Genomic DNA, 13,085 nt, shown 5'->3' on the forward strand with positions numbered 1-13,085 from the left:
ATTATTAAGTATCAAACGTTAAGTATGGTGAAGGACTGTTTTGTAGGACTTTGCAGACACTCTTCACCTCTACATTAAATGTATTAGTCGTGTTTGGAAGTCAATCACAAGTGACCTATGTTAGGTCTTCATTTTGATTTTTTGTTCTTATGAGAGCTACTCCGTACTTAGCCAAAAATCCATACTTGGATATATAATCTCTATTTATGTAGGTACATTTTGCATGAATTTATTATCCAGTGTGGGGCCACCAACACTACTCCGTACAATATAGAAACTCCCCTACGGAGTACAACATAGGATGTGTTGGCGGGCTTGGCTACGATTATCGGCCCAGCCCCTTCCGACCTTAGTAGGTTGGTGCCCAGCGTTGCTCACCGCCTTGTTTGCGCTGAGTCAGGTTTTGTTTACATGACGATCGTAGTTGCCCCGGTTGCTATGGCCGTGAGTGATGTGTACAAGCGTAGCTCCTCTCTCTCTCTCTCCATATAACTCTCATCTCCACTTGCTTTCTTCCTATCAAGCTGATCTCCCGGTGCTTTTCTCTCCTCCACCGAGTTCTGAGATTGTTAGCTTTTGCTTTGTTCTTCCAGCGTTTCCTCCCTTGTGTTGATATGCCTTGATGACCTTGCTTCTGTTTTTACTTTGAACGCATTCTACACATACCCTGCATACATTCCATCCATATTGTCAATACCTCTCTGAGACACCTTGACAATCCATTCACGAAGACATCATGCCGTCCCAAGACAAGGACATCCCCCGTGACCGGGAATTGGTCCGGCATTCAATGACATACTCCGAGTCTAAAGTTCCAATGTAGGTTGTGCAACTAACGCCTCCTGATTCATGTTTAGGTGGATCCCATGGGTGATTTCAAACAAATGCTAAAACGCGGCCTACGCAGGTGGGACAGTTCGGATCCCGAGCGTGCACCTCCGCCGCTACCGATGAACCCTCGTTCTATGAGCCCAATGAGCCCTGCGACGAGGTCTAATGTCTCTCCCAACATTCAGGCAGTGGCTGCAAAATTTACAGAGAGACCCAGCGAGCATGCGCCGAGCTCTTACACAACAAATCCAATGCCACTCAAGTCTTCCTCTCCAGAGAGGTCGTTGGTCAAAGGCCAGCACCACAAGCGCATGCAGTCACTGCAGCCTGAAGATACCCGACAAGATGCGCGCAGTGACTTTATGAATTACCTCGAGAACAGATCCCCAGAGCGCCCTCTTCGTGCGACGATCACTGAGGCGGCCAAGCCACGCGATCCTACCAAGTCTGTCAGCTCACCAGCGCTTCGTCAAGACGCGGACCGGGAGATGACCTACTCACTATCGAGTCGGTACTTATCAAAGCCAATATTGGGGGAGAGTACTCCGCCATCAGCTACAATGTTAGCCCTCCAAAACATGCAACTACCTTTAGAACTCGACCCTCCATCACCTTCCAAACCACCGAAAATGATCACTGCGCCGGTTGAGCCGCATCCCCATCCCACCAAGACCACGAGCATGGATACGATCTCAAATCAAATCCACAGTCTCACAGACATTGCAAGCGGCTTACAGCGTGAGATGATGAATTTGAGCCGACGCAGCAAAGATAACGCGACCGACTTGGTCAGCCTCAAAGCGGCAACCAATGCACGCGACGAAGACATTCGAAAGAGTCTTAAGGACCTATCTTCTCATCTTACTAGCAAGTATCTTGATGCTGATGCTACAAGGTTTGATTTCAGTAATCTCTTTAAGGGTGGTGATGGGCCTAACCCCAAGGATCCGGATAGTCCCGTTTCGAAGAGGAGCTACTCAGTGCCTCGCATGCCGAGCCCCAACCCCTTCGCGTTTGATCGGGACTCTTGCGTCTCACCTGCACCGATTTCCGACGGCTCCGCAGCCCTCGCTTTGCTCGAAAAGGTATTGCGCGAGATGGCAACCAAGGAAGGTGAGGAAAGGCTATTAGAGCTCGTTGAGGAAATCAGATCTCGACCCGCAGCTACCGCTTCTGACAAAGATGCCGATGACAAGATCACTGTCATGCTTGAAGAGATCCTCAACCTCGTCAAAGAGGATCCATCGAGCAAAGCCCTCGTCCGAGCTTACGGCACGGCTGCCAGTCCTGATAATATCGAATCTGGGGATGCTTCTCCCGAGGCGACACGATCTGGTTCGATGGGGTCGGTGGATCCAGAAATTGTACGTGCACTTGACCTTTCCAAATCTGACAAAGGAGATGGTTCTTCGCCGAATTCCGATGAAGTCTTGTCAATTCTTAGGACTGTCAAGAATAGCGTCCTCGAGGCAGGTGGAATGACCAACGGTGTGAAGTCCTTGGTACGCGAACTACGAGGTGAGGTTCTGGGCATGGGTCGAGAACTCGGCCGGCGATTAGACGGGATCGAGACCTCCCGTGCCATTGACGAGCCTGAGGAGCAGCCTAGGGCTGTCGGCCCAGAAGAGATTTCCGCTATTGTCAACCGCAGCCTGGACGACCTCAAAGAGCAGCTGGCTGCTACTATCAACGAGAGTCGGCAGCAATCGTCTGACTTGTCCGAATTCCGATCTACCATGAACAGCGCCGCAATCTACTCTGTTGTGAAAAAAGCCCTCGATGAGCTTGAACTTCCTCAACCTCAAGCCGAGTCGCGAGGTGCTGAGATGGACAGAGAAGATATCCTTGAGACTGTTCGTGAAGCCTGGGAGACCTACAAGCCCGAAATCGAGTTTAACAACTTTGGTTTGGAACGAGATGAAATCCTCACATGTCTTGAAGAAGGGCTCAAGTCTTACCAGCCCCAGCACGAACAGGCGGTCACTTACGACCAGGTCCTCGCAGCCGTGGAGGACGGCATGCAGAAATTCATTCCTCCACAAATCGAGCACCCACCGAGTATATCTCGAGACGAGATAATCTTGACCATTCGCGAATGCCTGGAGAAGCAGCCCGAACCTGCCCCCAGATCCCTTGACGAGGAACATGTCGGTCATCTCCACTCGGTGCGTGACGAGATCCTCGATGCTGTTTCAAAGGCCATGGCAAGTCACAACGAAGGCTCAAGGTCTCTAGACGAGGAACATGTCAACCATCTCTACTCCATCCGCGATGAGATCCTCGATGCGGTCACTGGGACGATGGCAGCCAACGATATGCGGCCAAAGTCTTTGGACGAGGATCACGTCAATCACCTCCACTCTGTTCGCGATGAGATCATTGAAGCTGTTACTGGGGCAATGACAAGCCATGCCGCAGGTTCCAAATCCGTGGATGAAGACCACGCCAATCATCTAACTGCTCTGCGCGATGAAATTCTTCAAGCAGTTGCTGGAGCAATGGTTGCGAACAACGTGGGGCCAAAGGGGTTGGACGAAGATCATGTCCAACACCTATACTCTATCCGTGATGAGATTATTGAAGCTGTTACTGGAATGATGGCAAACCACAGCATCTCCAGGTCTTTGGATGACGACAACGTCGGTCAACTAAATTCTATTCGGGACGAGATCCTTGGCGCATTGGCCGGATCCATGACACAAAGCACGCTGAGCAAGGACTCTTACGACTCTGGTCTTGGCCGGGATGAGATCGTCAGTGCTGTGTCCGATGGCCTCGAAGCCCATTTCACCGCAGCTAAAGAGATGGATGAGCCACGAATTTCCCGCCATGATGTTATGAATGCTGTCAATGAAGCCTTCAATGCTCAGCAATCGGCTCTCACGATCTCTCACACGAACATCTCTCGTGATGAGATCTTGAATGCCATTGCGGAGGGCATCGAAAGTTCAATGAAGGCCCAACAATCATCTCTCAGTACCACCGTTCAGCAGACCGTCTCTCGTGAAGAGATTTTCAGCGCCATCGTGGATGCCATCGAACACTCGCAGTCTTCCCTGCGTAATAATGAGGACCCTAGTATTTCTCGAGATGAGATCCTCGGTGCTATTTTGGAGGGTATGGAGCACTCGTCAAACCGCCAAGAATCAAATATCTCCAGAGACGAGATCTTGAACGCCATTGCGGACGGTATTCAGAACTCGAGTAACTCTTCGTCGCGTGCTCTCACATCGACTGAGCATGAGGGTGAGGATCACCAGTCCACTCCCTCCCGCGAGGAAATTTTTACTGCAATAGTCGAGGGTATTGAGCACTCTCATGCCTCGCTGGGCATTAATAGGAATGCTGGCGTTTCCAAGGAGGATATTATGAGTGCTATCGCCGAGGGCATCGAGGCGTCGACAAACAGCCAACAGTCAGCACTCAGCACTAATGTGCAAGAGCCGGCTATCTCACGGGAGGAGATTCTGAGCGCCATTGCAGAAGGCATTCACAATGGCAACTCCATCACCCGGGAGATTGAGCTGAATCAGGACGATCTCATGGAAGCAATCACCTCTGGTCTCAACGAGGCGATCAGGACCGCGAATACTAATGTTGGTGGTGAGATGACGGAACGTCTCCAGACCTTATTCGAAGGCATGAAGGAGGAATTCAAGCAGTACTCGGCCGCCGGTGGAAGAGACACTGAGCAAGTCCTTGACGCAATCAAGGATGGCCTCGATACCGTTCATAGGGAGATTGAAACTTACGTGGTTACCGCTGCCGATCTTTCCGGCAAGGACGAAGTAATTCATACAGTCAAGGAAGGTTTCCGACTCCTTCAGGCCGACATGGAGAAGACCATTACGGATACATCCCTCTTGGCTGCGCCGCGGGGCAATCCGGATACACCTGAGCTCCTAGACGCAATGGAAAAAGAGTTTGAGCACCTACGGGGAACAATCACCAGTCTTCTTTTACGAAGTAACGTTACTGAAGACAAAGATGAAATCCTGGATGCCATTCGAGACACTGCCGATCGCAACAAGAATGAGTCTACCGATCAAGTTGTCAATATCATCAAGCAGGAGCTCGAGAGTCTTCGAGAGCGCATGGACATGAGTGTCGTTCGTGCTGAGCCTGGCACCGAGAAAGACGAGATCATATCGGCACTTCGTGAACATTTCGACAATCTACGTGAAGAGACAGCGCTCAAAAATGGCGCCGAAAATGATGTGGTCAACATCATCAAGCAGGAGCTCGAGAGTCTTCGTCAGCGTATGGAAATGAGCGTGGTTCATTCGGAGCCTGGTGCCGAAAAGGATGAAATCATTTCGTCACTCCGCGAGCATTTTGACATCCTGCGTGAAGAGACCTCGCGTAGAGATGGTAACGAAAGTACCCTAACCGCATCAAGCGAGCTACTCGACGTTTTTACAGGTGGTGTTGACTCGATTCGTGACGACCTGAAGAAACTACTGGAGAAGCCAACTGAGTTCGACAGTTCTGAGATTCTCCATACCATCAGAGATGGCCTTGCGGATCTGAAGCTTGAGGTAGATTCTCTCCGTGAATCTACCAAAGGACTGGATGATGCCAGTACCGCCCGCGGAGGCGAGCTTATGCTGGCAAATGAGCCTAGCATTGGACCTGACATTGACGGGCTGAAAGTGCTCATCACTCAGCTTCAAGAGAAGGTCGAGGCCATTGAAACTGCTCCTCATCCCGCAGAGGCTGCCGAGGATGCACTCAAGCGCTCCGACCTTGATGAAGTCCTTCTTGCGCTTCATGAAATTCAACTCGCCATGGGTGAGATGAGTACTCAACAGAATACTGAGAAAGAGGACCGCCTCCGAAAGGAAGATACCGAGGTTCTCGAGCAGTTACTATTGAGCACCAAGACCCAGATCGACGAGCTTGTCTTCCCCTCGCCGGATCAGGTCGCCACGCCTGAGCATATTGGAGCCCTAGAGACCATAATACGAGAGGCCAAGGATTCGATCGCGGAGTTTTCCAGTCGCGTTGAAGCCGAGGCTCCCACGAAGTCTGAGATCGGCACTTTGGAGGGTCTCATTAAAGAGGTATGGGTTGTCCTCGATGAGATGAAGAGCAAGACCAAGGACGGCGAGGAAGACGAAGCTTCTGAGAGAATACTCAAATCCGATCTCCAAACAGTGGAAGCCATGATCTTCGAGGTGAAGACTCAAGTCGACGAGCTTAAGCTTCCCGATGTGGATACTCTCCCCACCAAAACGGAGATCCAGGAGCTATCGACACTTGTATGCGATTTCCGAGAGAAGATGGAGAGCAGTAACGAATTGACCGCCCAAGGATTCGATGCCCGCAAGGTTGAGCACGGTGGTCTTGCTGAAAAGATTGACGAAGCCAAGTTTGTCGTTGGCGAGCTTGGGGAAGAACTCAAGAGCAGGCTTGACGGCAGTAACGAAGGTCTTGCTGAGCTTAAACAGCTTCTTGAAGGACTGGCAATGACAGCAGAGAGCTTCACTACCATCGAGAGCATGAAGGAGCTCACAGACCTCATCAACCGAGAGTTCGACCGTTCTCGGAGCGAGGAAGATGCTGCCAAGGTCGAGAATGAGGAGCGAGATGCTGCTAAAATGGTCAAACACGACGAGACGCGGGCCGCCATCATTCTGGAACTTGGAACAAAGATTGACGAGAAAATTTCCGAAGTCCTAGCCAAGTATGAAGATGCGCACATGTCCCTCCACTCGAAGTTCTCAGAAACTGAAGAGCGAGACCTGGCACACACCGAGTCTTTGACAAGTACAAAAAATCTCGCGGAAGATATAAAGCTTGTCATCGGTGCTATGGGTGATACGGTTAATGAGACCTGTGAGCGGTTGAGTGTGGACACAAAAGCTCTCATGGAACAAGTCGACCAGTCCCGCCAGAAAATGGAAGACATGCACAACGATGTCAGATCGCACCAGGAGCAGTCTCATGCCGAGAACGAAAGGGCCGCAGCTGCCGCTGATCGGGTGGAGAGCAAGCTCCTTGAATTCCACCCCCGTATTCTGGAATCTGTGCAGGAGATATTGACACTCGTCAGCCAGCACTATGATCACTCCCAGAAGTCAGCAGAGGACCTGAAGTCGGAATTATCAGCATTGCCTTCAAATATCCCAGCAATGCTACCCGCACTACCTCCACCAGAATCGGATCGTGCTCTCGCTATAGAGGATACTCCGTTGCACAGTAAAATTGACGATCTTTTGGAGCATGCCAAGAACAACAAAGTCCATGAGGTTTTGAGCACTCTGCTTGATCACTCAAAGAATGAACAGCTCCATGAGAAGCTCGATCGCGCTCTGGATCAAGGCTCAGGCTCGAATGATCAAATATACGAAAAGCTCAACGAGCTGCTAGACCACACCACCAATGGGAGTGGTCCTGTTCATGAGAAACTGGATGCATTGCTCAGCCGTCCGCCAAATCCGCCGGAATCCGATCATTCTGTTGCCCAGATGGCGAAACTCGACGAAATGCACAGGGATATCATGGAGAACTCCCGCAGAATGAATGAGATGTTCGCCGCCCAGTCAGCGCTGGTCGCTGAAGATACCGAGCGAAAGCGGCGCGAGGCTGAGGAGGCTGCCGTCGCCCTAGCACGAAGAGTTTCGCAGCGTGAGCAAGTGGAAGCGGAGCTTATCGGTTTGCATGAAGAAAAGGATTCTATGCTGAATATGATCCATCGTCTAAGAGCAGAGAAGGAGGATATGATCAAGCAAAACAATAAGCTCAGCAAGGACCTGTCCGGCCTTGAGACGGCCCTGGAGATACGTCACGAAGAGATGCGACACATGGAGGAACGCGCGGATGGCCTTGAAAAACGCATTCTGGAGGGCGTACTCGACCATGCTCGTGCTGTTCTCCTTGGGCGATCCAGTAGCTCGCAGGCCATGAACCTGAAGAGAAACCGCAGCACCAGAAGTACCCGTTCTTCTCGCGCAGGCGCCCGCAGTCCCAGCGTTGCGAGTACTACCAGCACTGCCAAAGAGTCCAAGGACAGCCGTAGTCTGGTCGGAAATGGCGTTGGGATGGCTTTGAAACGAATGCCGACCTCGCTTCAAGCTGGCACGGTCGCTGTGCAGCCCAACATTGGGAAAGAACGTCGGATTCTCAGCTTGAGTCACGTCACAGGCAACCGTGGTGTGGACCGGCAGGTGAGTGCTAAATCTGGCATCACAAATTTGAAGCGCAGCCACTCTGTCAAATCAAATTCTCTTCGCAAGACTTCTTGGGCTGGCCCAACTTCTGTTGCCAACAAAGAGAACGAGCCGTTCCACGAAGAAGACGAGCTTGCCAGCGAAGCGGAAGATGTTGGTCCGCAACGGAAGACCAGCCATGCGGAAAACAACGCACCTACCGACCGTAAGACAAGCTACGCAGAATCTGACTTTGGCAATCAAACTGAATGCAACTATGCCCCGAGCAACGCTGGCACTGACCGGAGAACCAGCTACGCAGCAAGCAATGCAGGCACGGAGCGCAAGATAAGCTACTCTGGCAGCGTGGTCGACAGTGTGGTCACAGATGCCACGGATCATCGACGTGTTAGTGGAGTGAGCTCAGCAAACTCGTACAGTGTGGCAGAGAGCTCAATCACCGAGCATGACCACGAGGACCGCCATGATGATATTTCTATTGATGGATCCGAGTCAGAAGAAGGCGCGCGGACAGCACGAGAGGATGCAGAGGATTCAGAGAATGAGCACCAGAATGAGGATCACGAAATGTCCCGTCAGATTAGAGAAGCCAATGAGGCTGCAGAAGCCGAAGTTCTTAAGCTGTTGGCTCCCCCTAGCGACAGTGGACTTGGCACTAATCTTACGGTGTGATCGCATTGTTTTTTTTTTTGGATGGAGTTGGGGTTCTTGCACCATTGATTCTTTCTTTTTCATATACCACCTCTTGTTCTGTTCTTGTGATTGTATGACTTGAATGACTTTCGTTTGTGACCATAAATGGGTATTGCTTAATGATGATTCTCTTTTTACTCTCCCAGAACTCATGTGATGTAGTTAGATTGGATAAATCCATGTGGTCATGGTCACCAGCCTATTTACGAGTATTTCTTTTTTGAATCACGATCATATTTTTAGCTTGGAATCTTTGTAGACCCCATGTTCTCTTTTCCCATCACCTCTTGGAATTCTACAAGCCTAGGGCAAGTGATCAGGTGACCCTCAACAAATTCATTGCTGCCTGAGGCGATGCCGAGGCGCTTCACCTGGTCACCTTCTACTCCATTCCCCATGGAGTACGTATTTCCCCCATCTTGCTAGCTCTTTGGGTTTCCTTTAATTCCTTTCCCTCTTTCTATTATCCCTTCTTCATGTTAGATAGGATAGGGTGCTCTCTCAACTGCATATAGATCTACATTCCCCCGATCTCCGAACCTCCAAGAGCTTTCCCCCACATCGGGTGATCACAGCTAGTTGAGGGGAACTCCCACGATGTTGGACCCCTTCCCACCGCCTCCAGAATGGCTGCGGAGCTTTGCAGAGCCCTATGCCATCCGATTCAACAGCCCGACGCTTGCCGACCATATTCACGAGGCTATCGCAGCGTTTGCCTTCTACCTGTTAATCCATGCAGTTCTCTCACCTTACCTATCGCCAATCCTCTTCAAGTCGTACAACAAGCTTACTCCCCGGACGAAGCTGAATTGGGATATTCATGTTGTCTCTTTTGTCCAGAGCATTGTCATTAATGCTATCGCCCTGTGGGTTATGTACTTCGACGAGGAGCGCAGTTCCATGACCTCTGGCGAGCGGGTCTTCGGATATACAGGTGCCTGTGGTCTCATTCAAGCCTTGGCCGTGGGATACTTTGTATATGACTTGATTGTCAGCATTGTTCACGTGCGCATGTTTGGCATTGGCATGCTTTTCCATGCTGTCAGCGCCTTATGGGTGTTTAGTCTAGGATTTGTGAGTTGCCTCTTCAATCTGCCTGATATAAATACATTCGGTATCAAGAAGACCATCAGCGCTTATGCCTTTCCCCATCTTACTCAAGACATATCTAACGTAACTCTCACAGAGGCCATTCCTAAACTACTTCGCTCCGACCTTCATCCTCTATGAGCTCTCCAGCCCATTCCTCAACATCCACTGGTTCCTCGACAAAGTCAACATGACCGGCAGCCGTGCCCAATGGTACAACGGTATGGCTTTGCTCTTCAGCTTCTTCGCCTGCCGTCTCGTCTGGGGCACCTGGCAAAGTGTTGTGGTGTACGGGGACATGTGGAACGCGCTTCAGCAAACCTGGTCCGCCGCTGCAGCTCCGCTCTCTGAACCCGCGAGTGTCAATGCAAATGTCTTTTACCCGGCCCGTGACGGCAGCTTATGTGTCAACGAAGCATGCGCGCGCGCCAACGCCGAGATCGCCAAGTTCAAGGGGTACACTGCGGGAGGTGTACCGACGTGGCTGGTTGTGACCTACGTCGGTTCGAACTTGATCTTGAACTTCTTGAACTTTTTCTGGTTCTCCAAGATGGTCGAGACTGTTCTCAAGCGTTTCCGCACTCCGGCTGAGTCTGCTGCTGCTGGTGAGAAGAAGGGAAAGAAGGAGCCTATCAGTGCCGAGAAGGCTGCGCAGCTCAAGGAGGATATTATGCGTGATGTTGTTCTCGAGGCGGCTTCCAAGCTGGAGCAGGAGGAGACCGCCGTTTTGCAGGGCGATCTTTCCTCGTTGCAGGAACATGTCTCCTCGGGCGTGGACTCAGGTCTTGAGGAGTTGCGGAAACGGAGGGCAGACCTTGTTGCAAAGGTTCCTTTGCCTGGCGCTTGAGGTTTGGGTGAGAGTCTAGATTATAATGATAATCTGTGAGGGCTGTTCAGTTCTCTCCCCTCCCCTGTGTTTCATGGGATGTTTGCAAATCCTCTCCATGTTGCTTTCCCTTGGAGCTCTGTGGGTTAGCTTCAGTGCACATTGTTTTTGCTCTCTTGGACCTACTTCTTTTATATTGGACGCAAAGATACAACACCTGGCGTGAGACATCCATAATCCGAAGTATCTCTAATTTTACAATAATTTGTCATTTGGGCCAAGGTCCATATCTAGAAATTATAAAGGTCTTGGGGTCGTGTCGATAATATGTTATCAAATATACCGGATTCTAGAAGGGACACACAATGAATAAAATCCGGAATCATATTGCATCGTATCAGATTCTTGAAATACGGATTTTGAAACAATTCAATCCTGCCTTTCATACCCCGGCTACACCAGTCCGAACACCACACAAGCGCCCGATATCAGATAGAAAAAAAAAAAGAAAACATCAACCCATCTCCCTTTCATGATGGTCGGCAATGTGGAGATGCGAGTCCAAAGGGGAATACAAAGCTGGAAAATCTACCGAGCAGCCGCAGCTTCAGGTTTAGCCAGCATGTACCGCACAGCTTCCTTGGCAACCTCAGAGTCCCAGGGACCATCGACGCCGCCATAACGAAACTCAGGTCCGCTACCATCCTCGCCGCCTCCCCGCGTAGCTTCGCCCATGATAGTCTCGAGGTCACGGCGCTGAGAGCTGATCCAGCGACGAACGAAATTGGCTGGGTCCTTGCTCAAAGCAGTATAAAATGAGTGGCGGGCACGGGAGTGTGTAAGGGCCTGCACAATCAAAGCAACTTGGTCATCAAGCGAGGAAATCTGGCGTAGGCCAGCTGTGTACGCGGGGTTCTGAGTAAGAGCCATCATCTTGGTGCGCAGCGGGTCCTCAACTGCGACCTGGATATCGTAGATGGTCGGCGTTGGATCGCTATGGAACTCTTCGTCGACGCGAATGGTGTAGGGAAGCTTGATGGGTTCCATTGGGCTGGTGTGAGGACCGACGCTTTCAGGGATCTGGGGGAAGAACATTTGCTCCCGGCCAAAGATCTGTAAAACTTGTTAGCGGGGTTCAGAAAGACTGAATATTCAAATGACATACTGAGCGTAGACGGTGATCACAGCGCACTTGTCGCTTTTCCTCGTCCTCCTGTAGTTCCATGGCTCGGATGTAATCCCAGATTCCGAGAACAATTCCACTCCTGGTTTCCTCTTCGACATCTAGAACCTCGGCCAGCTCCTTGCTCAGCTTGTATCGCTCAGGGACTTCATCCCGGACAAGGCTGATGGTGACATTCAAATTGTCCTGCGAGGCTCGGGAGAACTGTAGACTATCGAATTCGGTAACTGGGGGCGCTGGTGTGTTGGAGTGTGTGTTTGTTTTAGACCAGTTCACTGGCTTGACCTCCTCGGGAATTGCTGCGGCGGGCTTGTCAAAGTCGATGGTGATAGTCTTGAAGAAATTAGAGAAACGCTGGGACTGGCTCTTCGATTCGGTTTTCTTCGCCTTATCCTCCTCAGCGCCGTCGTGATCCATCGCATCTTCATCTTTCTCGTCCTCGTCGGGAACCGTAGGATCGCTTTCATCGTCGAGCAGCCGTCCTTCGATGCGCACTTTATAGCGACCTGAGCCTGGATTGTTGCCCGGGCCTTGCCATGGTTGGTTTTCGACAGTATTAGAGATCCATATGCGCATAGTCCGATACTTCTTCACGGTCTTGTTGATGGAGTCTTGGATATCCAGCCTCTTCCGCACAACAGCGGCATCCAGTCGCTTTTCCAAATCGCGAAGGTTCTTGTATTGCTGAACGCCCTCGCCGATGATCACGTCTTCAATCCCGTCGGGAAGGTTCTTGTCGGTAGGCTTGCGGCTGCGCCGAAGGGCAGCATCGTTGGGGTGGGGGATGGGGCGTGCAGCCATGTACTGTTGGGCAACAGCGTGCTGTGGCATCGGAACAGGCATTGCGCCACCTATGAAGATGTAAGATTGGGGCCGAGACGAGTGGGTGGGGACCGATGAAAGGGGACATACCTGGCCCTGGGGGGCGACGGGGCGCGGCTGGAGATCGCTGCGCATTTGGGGGCATGGCCCGAGCATAATGATGTGGTTGCATTGGCTGCTGCATTGGTTGCTGCATTGGAGCTTGCATTGTGGAGAGATCAAGCACCGAAATGGTGGTGGGAGGATGACGGATGGGGGAAAAGATGCGAGATGTTGGAGATGCGAGGTCGCGATTCTTTTGCCCGTCGCGCTTTACCCTTTTCGGACGATCGCGAACAACACCAGAAAGACAAAACTTATTGTTTTACTTGGATTTTGCAGTTGACGTTGCATGAATAACTAACGCTCAATATCAAGAGCTACTCTACATGCTCTGGTTATTAATTACGTGCAGATTCAATGGGTATTG

At 51.1% G+C, this 13,085-nt stretch overlaps 3 protein-coding genes across 3 annotated transcripts; 2 read left to right on the forward strand and 1 right to left on the reverse strand.

Annotated features, from left to right (window-relative positions):
* Positions 1 to 736: 736 nt before the first annotated feature.
* On the forward strand, positions 737 to 8,675 carry N7500_004785 (uncharacterized protein; the record flags this gene model as incomplete). Its single annotated transcript, XM_056675930.1, has 2 exons — positions 737 to 819; positions 908 to 8,675. The coding sequence occupies 2 exons, from the start codon at positions 737 to 739 to the stop codon at positions 8,673 to 8,675; spliced, it is 7,851 nt and encodes a 2,616-aa protein (XP_056530930.1).
* A 618-nt stretch (positions 8,676 to 9,293) lies between these two features.
* N7500_004786 (TLC domain-containing protein) lies at positions 9,294 to 10,632 on the forward strand (the record flags this gene model as incomplete). Its single annotated transcript, XM_056675931.1, has 2 exons — positions 9,294 to 9,770; positions 9,883 to 10,632. 2 exons carry the CDS (start codon positions 9,294 to 9,296, stop codon positions 10,630 to 10,632), a joined length of 1,227 nt encoding a protein of 408 aa, XP_056530931.1.
* Positions 10,633 to 11,199: 567 nt separating this feature from the next.
* Positions 11,200 to 12,824, reverse strand: N7500_004787 (SWIB/MDM2 domain-containing protein; the record flags this gene model as incomplete). Its single annotated transcript, XM_056675932.1, has 3 exons — positions 11,200 to 11,724; positions 11,777 to 12,645; positions 12,707 to 12,824. 3 exons carry the CDS (start codon positions 12,822 to 12,824, stop codon positions 11,200 to 11,202), a joined length of 1,512 nt encoding a protein of 503 aa, XP_056530932.1.
* Between the last annotated feature and the right edge of the window lie 261 nt (positions 12,825 to 13,085).

The sequence above is a fragment of the Penicillium coprophilum genome, assembly GCF_028826855.1.
Source record: "Penicillium coprophilum strain IBT 35676 chromosome Unknown utg000004l_segment0_segment0, whole genome shotgun sequence".
NCBI lineage: Eukaryota > Fungi > Ascomycota > Eurotiomycetes > Eurotiales > Aspergillaceae > Penicillium > Penicillium coprophilum.